At 40.4% G+C, this 13,849-nt stretch overlaps 1 protein-coding gene across 1 annotated transcript in view; it reads left to right on the forward strand.

Annotated features, from left to right (window-relative positions):
* Window positions 1-13,849, forward strand: part of Rnf180 (ring finger protein 180) — a 106,504-nt gene that overhangs the window by 14,056 nt on the left and 78,599 nt on the right. Inside the window, exons 2-3 of the mRNA XM_048368432.1 lie at window positions 899-1,033; window positions 12,114-12,206. Coding sequence (XP_048224389.1) covers window positions 899-1,033; window positions 12,114-12,206 — 228 coding nt within the window. The remainder of the gene's footprint in view (window positions 1-898; window positions 1,034-12,113; window positions 12,207-13,849) is intronic.

Below are 13,849 nucleotides of genomic sequence, written 5' to 3' on the forward strand. Positions count from 1 at the left end.
TATTTTTTCTCTTTTATGTTATGCCTTTATGCATAGCTTACATCTAAAAGCACACAAAGCAAAACATGAGCACTCTAATAATATTACAACTGAGAGGACTGGTTTGGGTTGTTTGTTCTGGCATGAACTGAATTATGTCCCCAGCTGAAAAAAAAATGCAAATGTTAAATCCCTCACATTGCTATACTTGGAGATAAAGCTTCAAAGAGATCATGAAGATTGAGTGAGGTTAATGAGATTAAGTGAGGTCACAAAGGTGGGAGTCTCCTAGGAGTACTGTCCTTACAAGAAGAGGAAGGCATATCAGAACAACAAAGGCCCGGGGAAAAGGCCCGTGAGCACCCAGGGAGTGGGCAGCCATTGAAGGCCAGGTGGAGAAGTCTCAGAAATAAACACTGATGGAGGATTTCCAGCTTCCAGAGTGTGAGAAAATAATTATGTATACGGCACCCAGCCTTATTGTCTACTGCAGCAAGAGCAAAGAGATGTCTGTCTAGAGGCAAGGGAGTGCCATCTTGGTATGGTATACACAAAGGGACAAAAGTAAGGGCTTCCTCTATGGATTTCAAGAATTTTGGCTTCAAATAACTGGCCAGAGTCAGTGACTTTCACTGATTTGGACACATCTTCACACTTGCACCAATGCTTGAGAATATCCAAAGCCCATTCTGGGCTCAAACAACTGGAAATATTCTTGCATATGGCTGTGTGGTAGAGCAGTGAAGACACTCAGAGATGCTGGGTCAAGACAGTGGTGGTGGTGGGGAGACGGGGAACTCTAGGCATTTCCATGAATGGTATTTTCTTTCTGTTGAACGTACAGCTACTGCTGTCCTGTGGATTTGGACATAGATTTGACATGCTTTACCCTTCTAATGCTGCCTCCCTATTTCTGCAGATGAAAAGAAGTGACGAATTGACATCTGAAAGTCACAATCCACAAGAAACAAGTATTCTTCGTTGTTGGAAATGTAGAAACTGTATAGCAACTTCTGGTTGCTTCATGAATTATCTTGAGAACCAAGTGATTACGGTGAGTATTGGCCTCTTCCATCTTCACCAGTCTTTTAGTGTAGGAATGCTGTAGGCATGCCACATCACAAACAGGCTTTACCCCTCCATGCTTCCTTTAGCTTCTGCCTTATCTGACATAGGAAAACAGCCTAAAATAGTATTCAGAAGGCATCTTTGGGGCTATAGGTATGACTCAAGTGATAGCTCACCTGCCTAAAGTATGAGGCTCTGAGTTCAAAATCCTGAACCATAAACAACAAAAGACATCATTGATTTTCCACTTTTTGTTTTGGTCAGTCATAGGGTTTGAACTCAGAGCCTGGGCACTATACCTGAGCTCCTCAAGACTAACACTGTACCACTTTGAGCCACAGCTCCCTCCACTTCCTGTTTTTGAGTGGTTAATTGGAGATAAAAGTCTCCTGGACTTTCCTGCCAGGGGTGGCTTTGAACTATGGTCCTCAGATCTCAGCCTCCTGAGTAGCTAGGATTACGGATGTGAGCCACTGGTGCCTGGCTCACGTGGTTCCTTTGCATACAAAAGAACCCCACCCCTTTCTGCTAAAGATCTTTTATTAGATATAATTTTTGGTATTATTTTTATAGAGTAAAATTTTATGGACAGCTTGATATCTTTCTCCAGCTGTGATAAAACACCAAATGCAGCATTTCCCTCATCTCCACAATCGGTCTTGCCTGGTTGAGGGGGTCACGCTCTAGTCCTTGGAAGCAACCGCTCTCCTTGTGTCTGTCTCTCTAGACTAGGGCCCCTGGTTCATGTTCTTCATTCATATGAAATACAAGAGCGGGCAACTCTTTTGTGCCTGGCTTATTTTCCACAATGCAATGTGTGGGAACATTTTTGTTTTGTGTGTAGCAGTAGTTACTTAGTGGTGAGCCCTTTATGAATAAAACACAATCACCATTTTTTTCCTGAATGGATATTTATGTTCATTCTATTTTAATCTGTATATGTATATTTCAGTTTTATGCCATCAGATTTCTTGCAGGTTTTTCTGTGGATATGTATTCTTCTTTTGATACATCCATAGCAATATTTTTTCTTGGGATACAGGTTAGATTTTTTTTTCAGAAGTTGCTGATAGGTTTCCAAGGTGAGCATTCACTTCCAGTAGCAGTGTGTGAGAATCCCAGTTGCTATTCATCTTTGCCAGCACGTAGTATTTTCGGCCCTTCTTTTTTTTTTTCTTTATTGTCAAAGTGAAGTACAGAGGGATTACAGTTTCATATGTAAGGCAGCTTGTACATTTCTTCAACTTGTTACCTCCTATCTCATTTCCTCCCCTCCCCATTTCCTTCTCTCCCCCCCCCCCCGCCCCATGAGTTGTACAGTTGGTTTACACCAAATGGTTTTGTAAGTATTGCTTTTGAAATGGTTTGTCTTTTTGACTTTTGTTTCTCGGTTTTGGTATTCCCTTTCCCTTCCCTAGTTCCAATCCATGTATATACAGTATCTGGGGTACTAAGATCAGCTACAGTGATGATTTTAGCCATTCTGACAGTTGTAACAGATCATTTTAGGTTTACTTTGCATTTCCCTGATGATGAATGATGCAGTATACTTTTATCTGTTTTTTGATTAGATACTCTTTTGTAGGCTTCAATTATATTTTTACCAACAGTAACAACTTGAGGAAAATAATCTATACTTCACAGATAAAGAAACTGAGACAAAGAAGGTTAAGTAATTTGCCCAGGTTTGCCATCTGCTAGGCAGTGTGTCTTCAGTGAGGCTGGACAATGAGGGTTGGGGCCAGGCTTAACCTTCACACTACCTTTGACACCCTTTCTGCTCAGGAGATCACGAAGCTCGCACCCTCTCTCCTCAGAGGGCCTAGCTTTGTTTTTAACTGGAGAGCTCTCGCATATTCATTTATTAAATATAAATCATTCAAGACTCTTCTAGGATGTTGGGATATGAAGTGGAAGAGAATAACACAGACCTAAAAAATAAAACCAACATTTCCAACATCTAGACATTTTAAACTCTTTTATGAGAATAGGTGAACCTATATAACCTGATTTGATAAGTACTGTCATAAGGGTGCCAGCAAGTTTCAGCCTGGGCTAGTGTAATCCGCTAGAACTGTGGCCCTGTGCAAAGAGAGAGGCTGTGAAAATGCTATGAAAAGGAAGCTGTCTGCAAGATAGGAAGCCCTCCCCAGACCCTGGCTCTGCTGCTGCTCGGAGCTCAGAGTGCAGATTCTACAACAATGAGAACAGCCATTCTGCTGCGGAAGTCCCTCAGTCGATGGGATTTTTATTGTGGCAGAAGATTGCACAGGCCACACCTGTTACAGGCAGTGGAAATTGAGGGGAGAACAGAACAGAGATGATCTCTCCTTGTGAAGTTTCCAGGATTTATATTCATAGATTAACATATATTGACATCATAGGATTGTAATTGTCATTACATTATCACTATCAGTCTGTTGGAATTATAATAGACATGTTGATCATGTAGTATTAAATTCCTGACTGGATATTGAAATTTAAATATTTATAGTATCAGGCATAGAATTACCGTGTATGATTATATAAGCAAATCCAATAAGTAATCCACTATGTGGCAAAAAGAAAAGAGTAGGGAACCACACAAGGAGAACATGGGCCTATCTGTGTGGAGAAGGCTGTTGTGAAGAAATGACAGTGGGCAGAAGGGTAGCCCAGGAGGTCGAGCATTTCAAGCTTCAGGAGCTGAGTATTTGGAGGCCCTGTAGTGCACTTAGGGAGCTAAAGACCATTGCTGCGATTGGAGTTCAGAGATTAGCAGGGGGGAGGTTGGAAGCCTGTAAGGCTAGCTAGGTTGTGGTTTTGTATCCTGGACTGAAGGTAGGGCTCTAATGTACAAGGGTCAGCAGTGAGCAAAGCCAGTAAGAATGAGCAAGAGGCCCTGAGTTCCAGCCCTGATTTACAACAACAACAACAAAATCCCAGTAACAACAACAAAAGCACAGAACAAAAAGTATGAAAAAGAAGCAAAGAGCTGATAGAAGGCATCTGTCCACTTAAACTCAGCCTCTCACTCTCATTTGGCTTTTTCACTCAAGGCGGGTACTGTGACACGTGAGCCTCATGCCCAGACGGGATCTTTGCGGATTATTTTACAGATGCGGTCTTTATAGCTTTCCTACTTTGAACCTAGATCTTCAGATCTTCCTGAGTAGCTAGAATTGGTTTCAGGGTACCGCTGGCACTCAGCTAAGAATTTATGTTTTAAAACTTCCTTCTGGCCTTTTTTATTTTGTGAAATCTTTCCTTTTGAAGTACTTTTGTCAGAGTACAGATAGAAAAACCAAGCACTAAGTAGGGTTTGGTTTTCTTTACATGTGCAATACTTGGAACATGTAACTGGTAATGCATATCTAAATATCAGTCTTGCTACCTATTTTCCCTGTGGCGTTTATAGCTACAGTAGTTCATTACTATATTTGTTTCGATTTGAATTTGCTATCTAAGGAGCTTCAGTCCTTACATCACAAATTCCGTTTTAAAGATCTTTCAAAATATTATCTAAAACTAAATCATTAATTTAACCTGTACTGCCTCCTTAAACACCTTAAATAGCATATAGTCAAAAAAGTACGACCACCGAATTTGTAATTTGAAGGTTGGATGTTATTGTTATCCTGCACTGCAACTGAAAACACTAACCACTCTTCAAGAAACGCTAGTGGTGCATTAGCGCCCCCTGCTGCTTGATGGAATTATTTCATGTACAAATATGTCAACATCTTCCTGAGAGCAGGACGTGAAATCAGCTGTTCGTTTCTATGCCTTTTTTTTCCTCCTCCCCCACATATAAGTCTGAGACTTGTTCTTTTGCTCTGATGAAATAAATGTTCAGTTTAGTTTTTCCCGAGAAGATAACCTGTTATACCACCTCTCTAAAAGCATTAAGTTCCTCCAAGGAGGAACTCAAAAGAGAAGAAAGAACCAGGAAGAGAGGAGGAAAATAATGAGAAAAGGGGAAAAGGAGGGGAGAAGGGGAAGGGAAAGCAACCATGCTTCTCAAAGTACTGGACACATTTCTTTTGCACTTGGACACGATTCATTAAACAGCACTCTAGACAGTCACACAGTGAGAACAAAGAAGTACATTCTTAGGTCACAAGGGCTCAATAGCTATGTGCATATGATCATATAAAATGATGTTTACCAAAATGAACTCCAAGAAATAGAAACAAGAGGGTTTTATTGTACAGTTTGTGGGGTTTTTTTAAAACTTTGGTTCATTCCCTTTTGCCACTGTTTTGATTTCTGTACCCTTTGTCTTATATATACATTTATCTGATTTGGGGAAGGGAAGGGAAAGCCCAGAAATGGTTGAACAAAGGGTGAAACAATGCAGCAGTGATACTCACTAGTCACTGTGTTGGAAAGGAACCATACAACTTGGGGGGACAGATGTCAGGAGGGCAAAACCTGGGAGAAAATGAGGGAGGGAGTGATACTGTTCAAAAAGAAATGCAGCAATTACCTGATTTATGTAGCTTTAACTCCTCTGTACATCACCTTCATAACAACATCTTTAAAAAAATTTTAAAGGGGTGCTGGTGACTCACGCCTATAATCCTAGCTACTTAGGAAGCTAACGTCTGATGATCGAGGTTTGAATCCAGCCCATGCAGGAAATTCCATGAGACTCTGATCTTCAACAAACTACTCAAAAAAGCTGCAAGTAGTACTGTGGTTCAAGTGGTAAAGCATTTGCCTTGAACAAAAAGAAGCTCAGTGACAGAGCCCAGGCCCAGAGTATAAGCCCCAGGCCCAGCAAACAAACAAACAAATAAATAAATGAAAATAAAAACAAAGACATAGAAGTAATTATTATGTCTCTAATGTCTCAAATTATAACATGTTAAACATTAAAAAAATAAGTAAGGGGGACTGGGGATATAGCCTAGTGGCAAGAGTGCCTGCCTCAGATACATGAGGCCCTAGGTTCGATTCCCCAGCACCACATATACAGAAAACGGCCAGAAGCGGCGCTGTGGCTCAAGTGGCAGAGTGCTGGCCTTGAGCGGGAAGAAGCCAGGGACAGTGCTCAGGCCCTGAGTCCAAGGCCCAGGACTGGCCCAAAAAAATAAATAAATAAATAAATAAGGGAAATAAACTATATCCGTGAAACTTGTTTTTGGGATGGAGGCCTAGCTCAGTTATAAAGTCTTGCTTACCTTGTGTTATCAGGAGTATGATCTCCTGCACCACACTTAATTTTTAAAACACTGTGTTTTTCTACTTATAGTTTGTGTGAGTTCATAAATGAAGTAACTTAAAAAGATATCAACTTAAATTTAATGGTTGATGTCTCACTTTACTTGTTAAATTATATTAGATATAAAATGCCACATTTGTTTGTTTGCTTGTTTATTTATTATGGTACTAGTACTAAGGCTTGAACTCAGATCCTGGGCACTGATCTTCTAGCTTTTTGTTCAAGGATGGTTCTATGTTACTTGAGCCATTCTCCTATTTCTGATCGTTTGACTATTTATTGGAGTTAAGGGTTTCATGGATTTTGCTACTTGGGCTGGCTTCAAACCATGATCCTCAAACCTCAGCCTCTTAAGTAGCTCGAATTACAAGTGTGAGCCACCAGCGCCTGGCAGGAATGTAACTTTTTATGAAGTATGCCAGATAACCTGGAAGCGTTCTTCCAAAGTAGCCCCTCACTGAGCTCATGACCTTGGCCTCCACCGATTTCTTAGAATAAAGAAGCCTGAGAAAAACTGAGGACTAAACAAGGCCAGAATTTCTCCCTGGTCAGGCAAATCTGCTACCACTGTAGTGGGCTGGAGGTTGAGGAAAAAGGAAGGAAGCATTTCGGCTTCTTTCCATCCATTCTGCTTGCTGCTCGAGGAACAAGTAGAGACCACTGGGCCTTGGAAGTTCTCTTGCTAAAATTGAAAATGCATTACCTGAAGATTTCTGAAAGAGGAAAAGTAGTTTCTACCCAGAGGGGTTTCCGTCTGTGACCGAAGAGCGTGGCAGTGAGGGTAGTGAAGGGCACACTGCGTGTGTTTAACCCCCAAGAGGAGCTTTCATACGTTTGAGCTCATTCCTTTTCCTTATTCCTCAATATTCCTGTCTGTGGGACTGGCCTCGTGAGGTGGCCGAATAAGAAAGTACAAGACAATCCATCAACCGTATCCCTGGAACACAAAGCATAGGTCTTCAGTCCTTGGCCTGGTTGCATTACTTTGGCGTATCTACTCTCTGTTTTTCCTACTTCTTCACTAACTTTGGAAACCTGATTTTATCTGTCATTTTAAGATTAATATTCAAACTCGGAACGCTTTAGGAGTTAGGAGCCGGCTTTTCAAAAGTACAGTTAGTCCTATGGCGTAATGCTTGCCCCCAAACAAACCTGTGCTGAAGCGAAGGCCTCCTGCCTGCCCACCTTATCAGATTTAGGACATTGATTTAGGTCCAACAGCAGTCCTAACTCTGACTGGGGCTTGTAGGAAAGGCCTCACATGTTTTAATTTTTTACATCATTATTATAAATGTGATGTGCAGAGGGGTTACAGTTACATGTCAGTAATGAGAACATTTCTTTGTGGACAGTGGCACTCCTCCCTTGCTCTCTCCCAGCCCCGGCCTTGCTCTCTTGCCTAGCTTTTTCCCTCAAGGCTGCCACTCGACCGCTTGAGCCACAGATCCACTTGTGGTATTTTGTTGGTTAACGTGGAGCTGAGAATCACAGGAACTTCAGACTGTATTCCTCAAACCTCAGCCTCTCGAATAGCTAGGATTACAGATGCAAATAGGACTATAGTTTTGACAGAATTACCCAGAGAACTAAATTATGGCGAACGTTACCGGGAACAAATCCAAACAGTTTTTAAGTCTCCATTTGCAATATAATTTAACCTGAATAATTTATATTGTACTATGTGGTATGTATGAATTAAATGCTTTTATTTTTGCATTAGCAAAAATGCAGGCTAAGATGGAACCATTTGCAAGTGTTTCTTGATGACTGTTCTTGAAGAAGATTTCTGTTTGTTATTTTTGGGTTTGATCAGCTTTATTAGGATATAGTATACAGATAATACAACAGATATTTTGTTGAGTTTAACCACTATATACATATTCATGTAACTTTACCATTATAAGTTAAATGACATGCTGTACTTATTTCTTTTGCATTTTCCAAAAAGATTTATTAAACATATACCTTATGTAAATAAATTTACATCACTGTCATTAGTTGCTGTGATTTCCAGGAAGAGTGTGGGTTCCAGCACTTGCTGCAAATGTCTATTTCTTCCAGCTCTTTCCTGCCACCCTAGCATAATGCTATTTCTTTCTGACCCAAGTATTATTCTCTTCTGGGAAGGGACAAGCTTCAACCAATCAAGAGTAGTTTTGCAGAGCCACCCCTTATTATTACTATTATTATTATTACTATTACTATTACTATTACTATTGGTGCCAATACTTGGGCTCAAGCTCAGGGCCTGGGCATTGTCCTTTAGCTTTTTCACTGAGGGCTGGTGCTCTAACACTTGAGTCACACCTTCACTTCTGGCTTTTTGCTGATTAATTACAGGTGAGAATCTCATGGACTTTCCTGCCAGGGCTGGCTTTGAACTTTGATCCTGAACCTCGTATCTCACCCTCCTTGGTGGTAGGATTACAGATGTGAACCATGCGTGCACAGCATCTAAGATTCTTTTCTTTGCTTGTTTCTAGTTCCTGCCATGTGGCCTGGCTCATTCTTCATGTTGTTCTCATCTACTCTGTACTTGAATACAGTACAAATTGTACTAAATACAGGAGAAAAAAAACATGCTGTTTTAATCTTTCAAAAGTTCACTATAACATCTGGCACACAACGCACCTCATCTATACGTTCTACTTTAAGCATTGATTCTTGTTTTTAAAAACATCTATTTTCTACCTGTTCTCTGCTTCGATAAAGTAGATTAGACAATGTCACTACTATGCTACCTTGAAGCCAATAGTTAGTTAACTTCTTCTCAGCCTGGGTTTATCCTCTGTCATTATAGCAGAAAAAATTCAGATAAAACTTTGCATGTATTCTTGGGCACTTTTTCTTTTTGTTTTTCTGGCCAGTCCTGGGCCTTGAACTCAAGGCCTGAGCACTGTCCCTGGCTTCTTTTTGCTCAAGGCTAGCACTCTGCCACTTGAGCCACAGCGCCACTTCTGGCCATTTTTTGTATATGTGGTGCTGAGGAATCGAACCCAGGGCCTCATGTATACGAGGCAAGCACTCTTGCCACTAGGCCACATTCCCAGCCCCTCTTGGGCAGTTTTGTGAAGAGACATGTTAAGGTGCCTTTAGGTGATTGAGCTAGACACTAATCCTAGCTTTTCCTCCCTTTTCCTGACCTTGCCTCCATTCAATAATGTTCTCTGTGCACTTTCCTGACCCTCTAGTGTTGCTCTCAGCATTGATGTAGAAAGTTGGGAAAGTTGTGTTCTTTGAAGAAAATTGAAAATTCAGACATCATGGGTGAGATGAACATTTCTTGGGACTACGAGTCCTTCCCCAAAGGCTTTCTATTTCCCACTGAAATGTGTTCAGATTGTGTTGAAAATAGTTTAGAATTGGAAAATAATCAAAACCTTTCTTTTATTTTAATGAATCCAATTTATTTTAACTAATACATAAAAACAAAAAATCATACATCTTAGTAGGACAACATGATTTTTGTATACATATATGCATTCTGTGATGTTTAAACATTCACAGTTCTTTTTATTACCTTTTGCCCCATACAGTACATTGTTGACTTCTGTGGTGACCTCACTGGGCACATCAGAACTTCCTTCTCTTGTCTAATTGTAACGTAATATTCACTGATTCGAGATTAGCCCGGATTGTGTATGAAATACTGTCAGTGTGCAGTATGACAAATAATAATCATATGCATACCAGTGGCTCGTGCCTTTAATTGTAACTACTCAGGAAGCTGAAATTTGGAGGATCATGGTTCCAAGGCAGTCTGCGCAGAAGACTCTGTCTCCAGTTAACTAGCAAAATGTTTGACTGGAGGGATGACTCAAGTGGTAGAGCAGCAGATATGAACAAGACAGCCTAGTAATAGGCCAGGATTCCTGGGTTCAGAGACCAACTTGGGAAATTAAGCCTAGAAATTCTGGGTGATCTTGGCCCCAGTATACAACCTAAGGTAAATTGTTCAGGAAAGGATTTTTTTTTTTTTTTTTTTTTTTTTTTTGCCAGTCCTGGGCCTTGGACTCAGGGCCTGAGCACTGTCCCTGGCTTCTTTTTGCTCAAGGCTAGCACTCTGCCACTTGGGCCACAGCGCCCCTTCTGGCCATTTTCTGTATATGTGGTGCTGGGGAATCAAACCCAGGGCTTCATGTATGGGAGGCGAGCACTCTACGTACTAGGCCATATTCCCAGCCTCCAGGAAAGGATTTTTAAAGGAAGTCAGCCCTACTTCTTGTGTCACTTTGAATACAAATTTAATAGGTGTGTTTTAAGTTTTTCTTGTTTGTTATGTTATTAACCTGGCTTCAAAAACTTACAACTGCTTGAGGAATATGAGCTAGCATTGTGCTTCGGTAACTTGAACAGCTGTTCAGTGAAACATGTGATCCTGAGAAAGGGTTTATGGTGGGATCCTTGCCTTGTCCCTGTTCCTTTCAACTAGTTTGTTCTGGTCACTTCATAGAGTGGACTTTTGTAGACTCACAAGGGATTTCCTACCTTAAATAGTTATCTCTCTAGTTACAGGTAAAGAAATTGAGACCCAAAGAGAAAAATTAACTGGCCTATGGTCATATATAGATTTCCACCCTCATCTGCCCAGCATTTTTCTGACTCTTGGGAAGCTATTTTGTCTTTGTATCACATTTATTTCTTCAGAATGATACCTCTGTTTAAATTTTTATTGATCATGTACAAGTGAAGTTTACTCAGCTTTTTTTCAGCTTTCAACGAAATTGTTCCTATAAAGGAGGGAAAGTATCTTCCCCTCTCTCCATTGTAGGTTCAAAAGTCATATTCGCAAGAGAAAATATTGCAGACTTATGTAATATAATTTCATATGACACAAAAGCCTTGGTAAGGAAATGAAACTCCACAGAATTACTTACACCTGTATGCTGTTATGTAGGAGAATGTTAGCAGATGGTATTGAGGAAATAAAGGGAAAAGGTATTATCTTATGCTGGTAACAAGTTTAGCATGCTCTGTCTGTTCAGAATATTCTCTGTGATAAGATTGTCACTTTGTTCCTGGCATAAGTGGAGATACCTCTCACAGAAGTGCACCATTGTCTACTTTAGAGAAGGTCAGAAATCCTACCTCAGTGTTGTCCTTCGTCAGGGAAAAAGACAGGAAGAAAGCCAGAGAGACCTTCCTGCTTCTGTTTTTCAGTATATCAAGGTAGCATGTTTTGGAGTAGTGTTCCTTGAACCTCTTGTTTCTCTCCCCCAACTCTTATATGTTTATTGATGATTATGATAGAGAACATGGCAATTTCTTTATTTTGTCAGTAGTAGAATCCTGATGAAATCAGATTTTGAAGTTTGTGTGTCATTACAACAAATGGTATTTTATTATACACAGAAAAGAAAGAAAAGAAAAAGAGGTACTAGTAAAGTTTGGATTTTGTTTGATAAATTCAGTAATTGGAGCAGTTTGGCTTTTATTGTCTTTTGCCAGTTCGGGGGCTTGAACTCAGAGTCTGGGCACTGCCCCTGAGCCTCTTTGTGCTCAAGGCTAGCACTCTACCTCTTGAGCCACAGCGCCACTTCCAGCTTTTTCTGGGAAGTTTATTGGCGATAAGAACCTCACGGACTAGTCTGCCCTGGCTGGCTTCAAACATGATCCTCCGATTGTGAACCACCAGTACCTGGCTGGCTTTTATTTTTAATTATAGGTAATTATTTTCTGTAATGGTTTTCAGTTACTATGGGTTTATTTTCAGTGATGGGTTAAGGTAAGGATGGCAGCAGCATGCATAGTTGTTTTCCAGCAAAAATTGAGTTTGAATCTTTGAATGTTACTTCACTATGGACCTAGTGAGACAAACCGGGAGGTGCTCGTTCCTGACCCCATTCATTGTGTATAGCAGGAGAGACATTCACTGGATGCCCAGCGAGGCTGTTGTGTGTGGCACATGAACACAGAAGCCCTTCCAGAATGGATAATCTGCCTGCTACAAAGAGTAAGTACTGGAGTACCTTTGTCCTCGTTTAGAGCCTGTGTCTTTGATGTATTGTTTTTAAGAAGCATGAGCACGGTTGTGATTCTTCACTATACTCACTGGATTGTTCACTGTAACCAGAGTGTTCACAGTACTTTTCTGTCTCAGACTTTGAACCTGGAATTTTCTCTTCTTTGACTGTTCCTCCAAGAGATACACATCTAGTTAGTTCTTGCATTTACATATTTAAAAAAATTATTGTGACATTGCTTGTCCAACTATCAACTATCCCTTCTCACCTTATCCTCTACCTTCTCCCTTCCCCAATTTTATTAATACCTCTGTATGCTCTCTAGACTCATTCATACTACAAGTAATACTTATTGCTTGTAAATACACATAATCATGTATATGACACAATATATACTTAAATACACACATAACTACATTCATAACACACACACACACACACACACACACACACACACACACACACCATACACACACAGAGCTTACCTTGTAAATTGCTTTGTTTCCCTAGTAGAAGTCAAGGAATTTCTTAGTTTGGTCATTGCTGTATCTTCAGTACCTGTTAAGTGAATGAATTATCTTTTGTCTATCATACACACACACACACACACACACACACACACACACACACACACACACACACACCACAGAGTCAAACATAAAAATAAGCTGTATAATTAATGACTCTTATTGGTATAACCAGAATGAAGATACTATGTGTTAAAAGGTTGCATTTTTTTCTTATATGTGGAAGCTAGAATTAGTTTGTAATTATTATTATTATTTTATTTTTTTTGCCAGTTCTGGGCCTTGGACTCAGGGCCTGAGCACTGCCCCTGGCTTCTTTTTGCTCAAGGCTAGTATGCTACCACTTGAGCCACAGCACCACTTCCGGCAGTTTTCGAACTATGTGGTGCTTGGGAATCAAACCCAGGGCGTCATGTGTACGAGGCAAGCACTCTTGCCACTAGGCCATATTCCCAGCCCTAGTTTGTAATTATTATAAGTAAATACTTTGGGTGGTATGCAAATGTACATTTCTTAACTGAAACAGGCTAGATTTAGGGGAGAATTCAGTGTAATTCCTTAGAAAGGCTAAGCCAACGTTAAAATAAACACCAGGAAATGGGTACCTGAAAGAGGTGGGGTAGGGCAAGGGGAGGGGAGTAGACTAATGAAGACAAGAAGAGGTAGAGAACACAGAAAACGCAGTGTATATCCTCTGACATTAAGCAAAGCGAGGGAAGGGCTGGGTTGGGAAGGGTGGGGGAGAATGTTCAAAGGGCTGACATTGATCAAGCACATTGTATTCTAAGCTGCTTTATTGTAAGAGCAAGAACTCATCTTGTTAATATGATACAGTTACTTTTGCACAATGTTAAATGCCTTTTAGAAAGTATATGTTTTGGGGAAAAATTAGTTACTTTCTCCATTGAACAGCTTACATTTCGATTACAAATAGCAAATGTGAACATTTAGTAGCTCTCCCTGTATCCGTTCTCACATGATTTCTGGAACAATACCCAGTGCTGGTAAAGTGTCCTGAACTATAGAAAGCATATTAGAACACTACAGATGCTCCAGTGCCTTTGTGGGAAAGACAAGTTTAAGGCGAGTTCAGCATTCATTTCTAA

Source organism: Perognathus longimembris, chromosome 19, assembly GCF_023159225.1.
Source record: "Perognathus longimembris pacificus isolate PPM17 chromosome 19, ASM2315922v1, whole genome shotgun sequence".
Classification (NCBI taxonomy): Eukaryota; Metazoa; Chordata; class Mammalia; order Rodentia; family Heteromyidae; genus Perognathus; species Perognathus longimembris.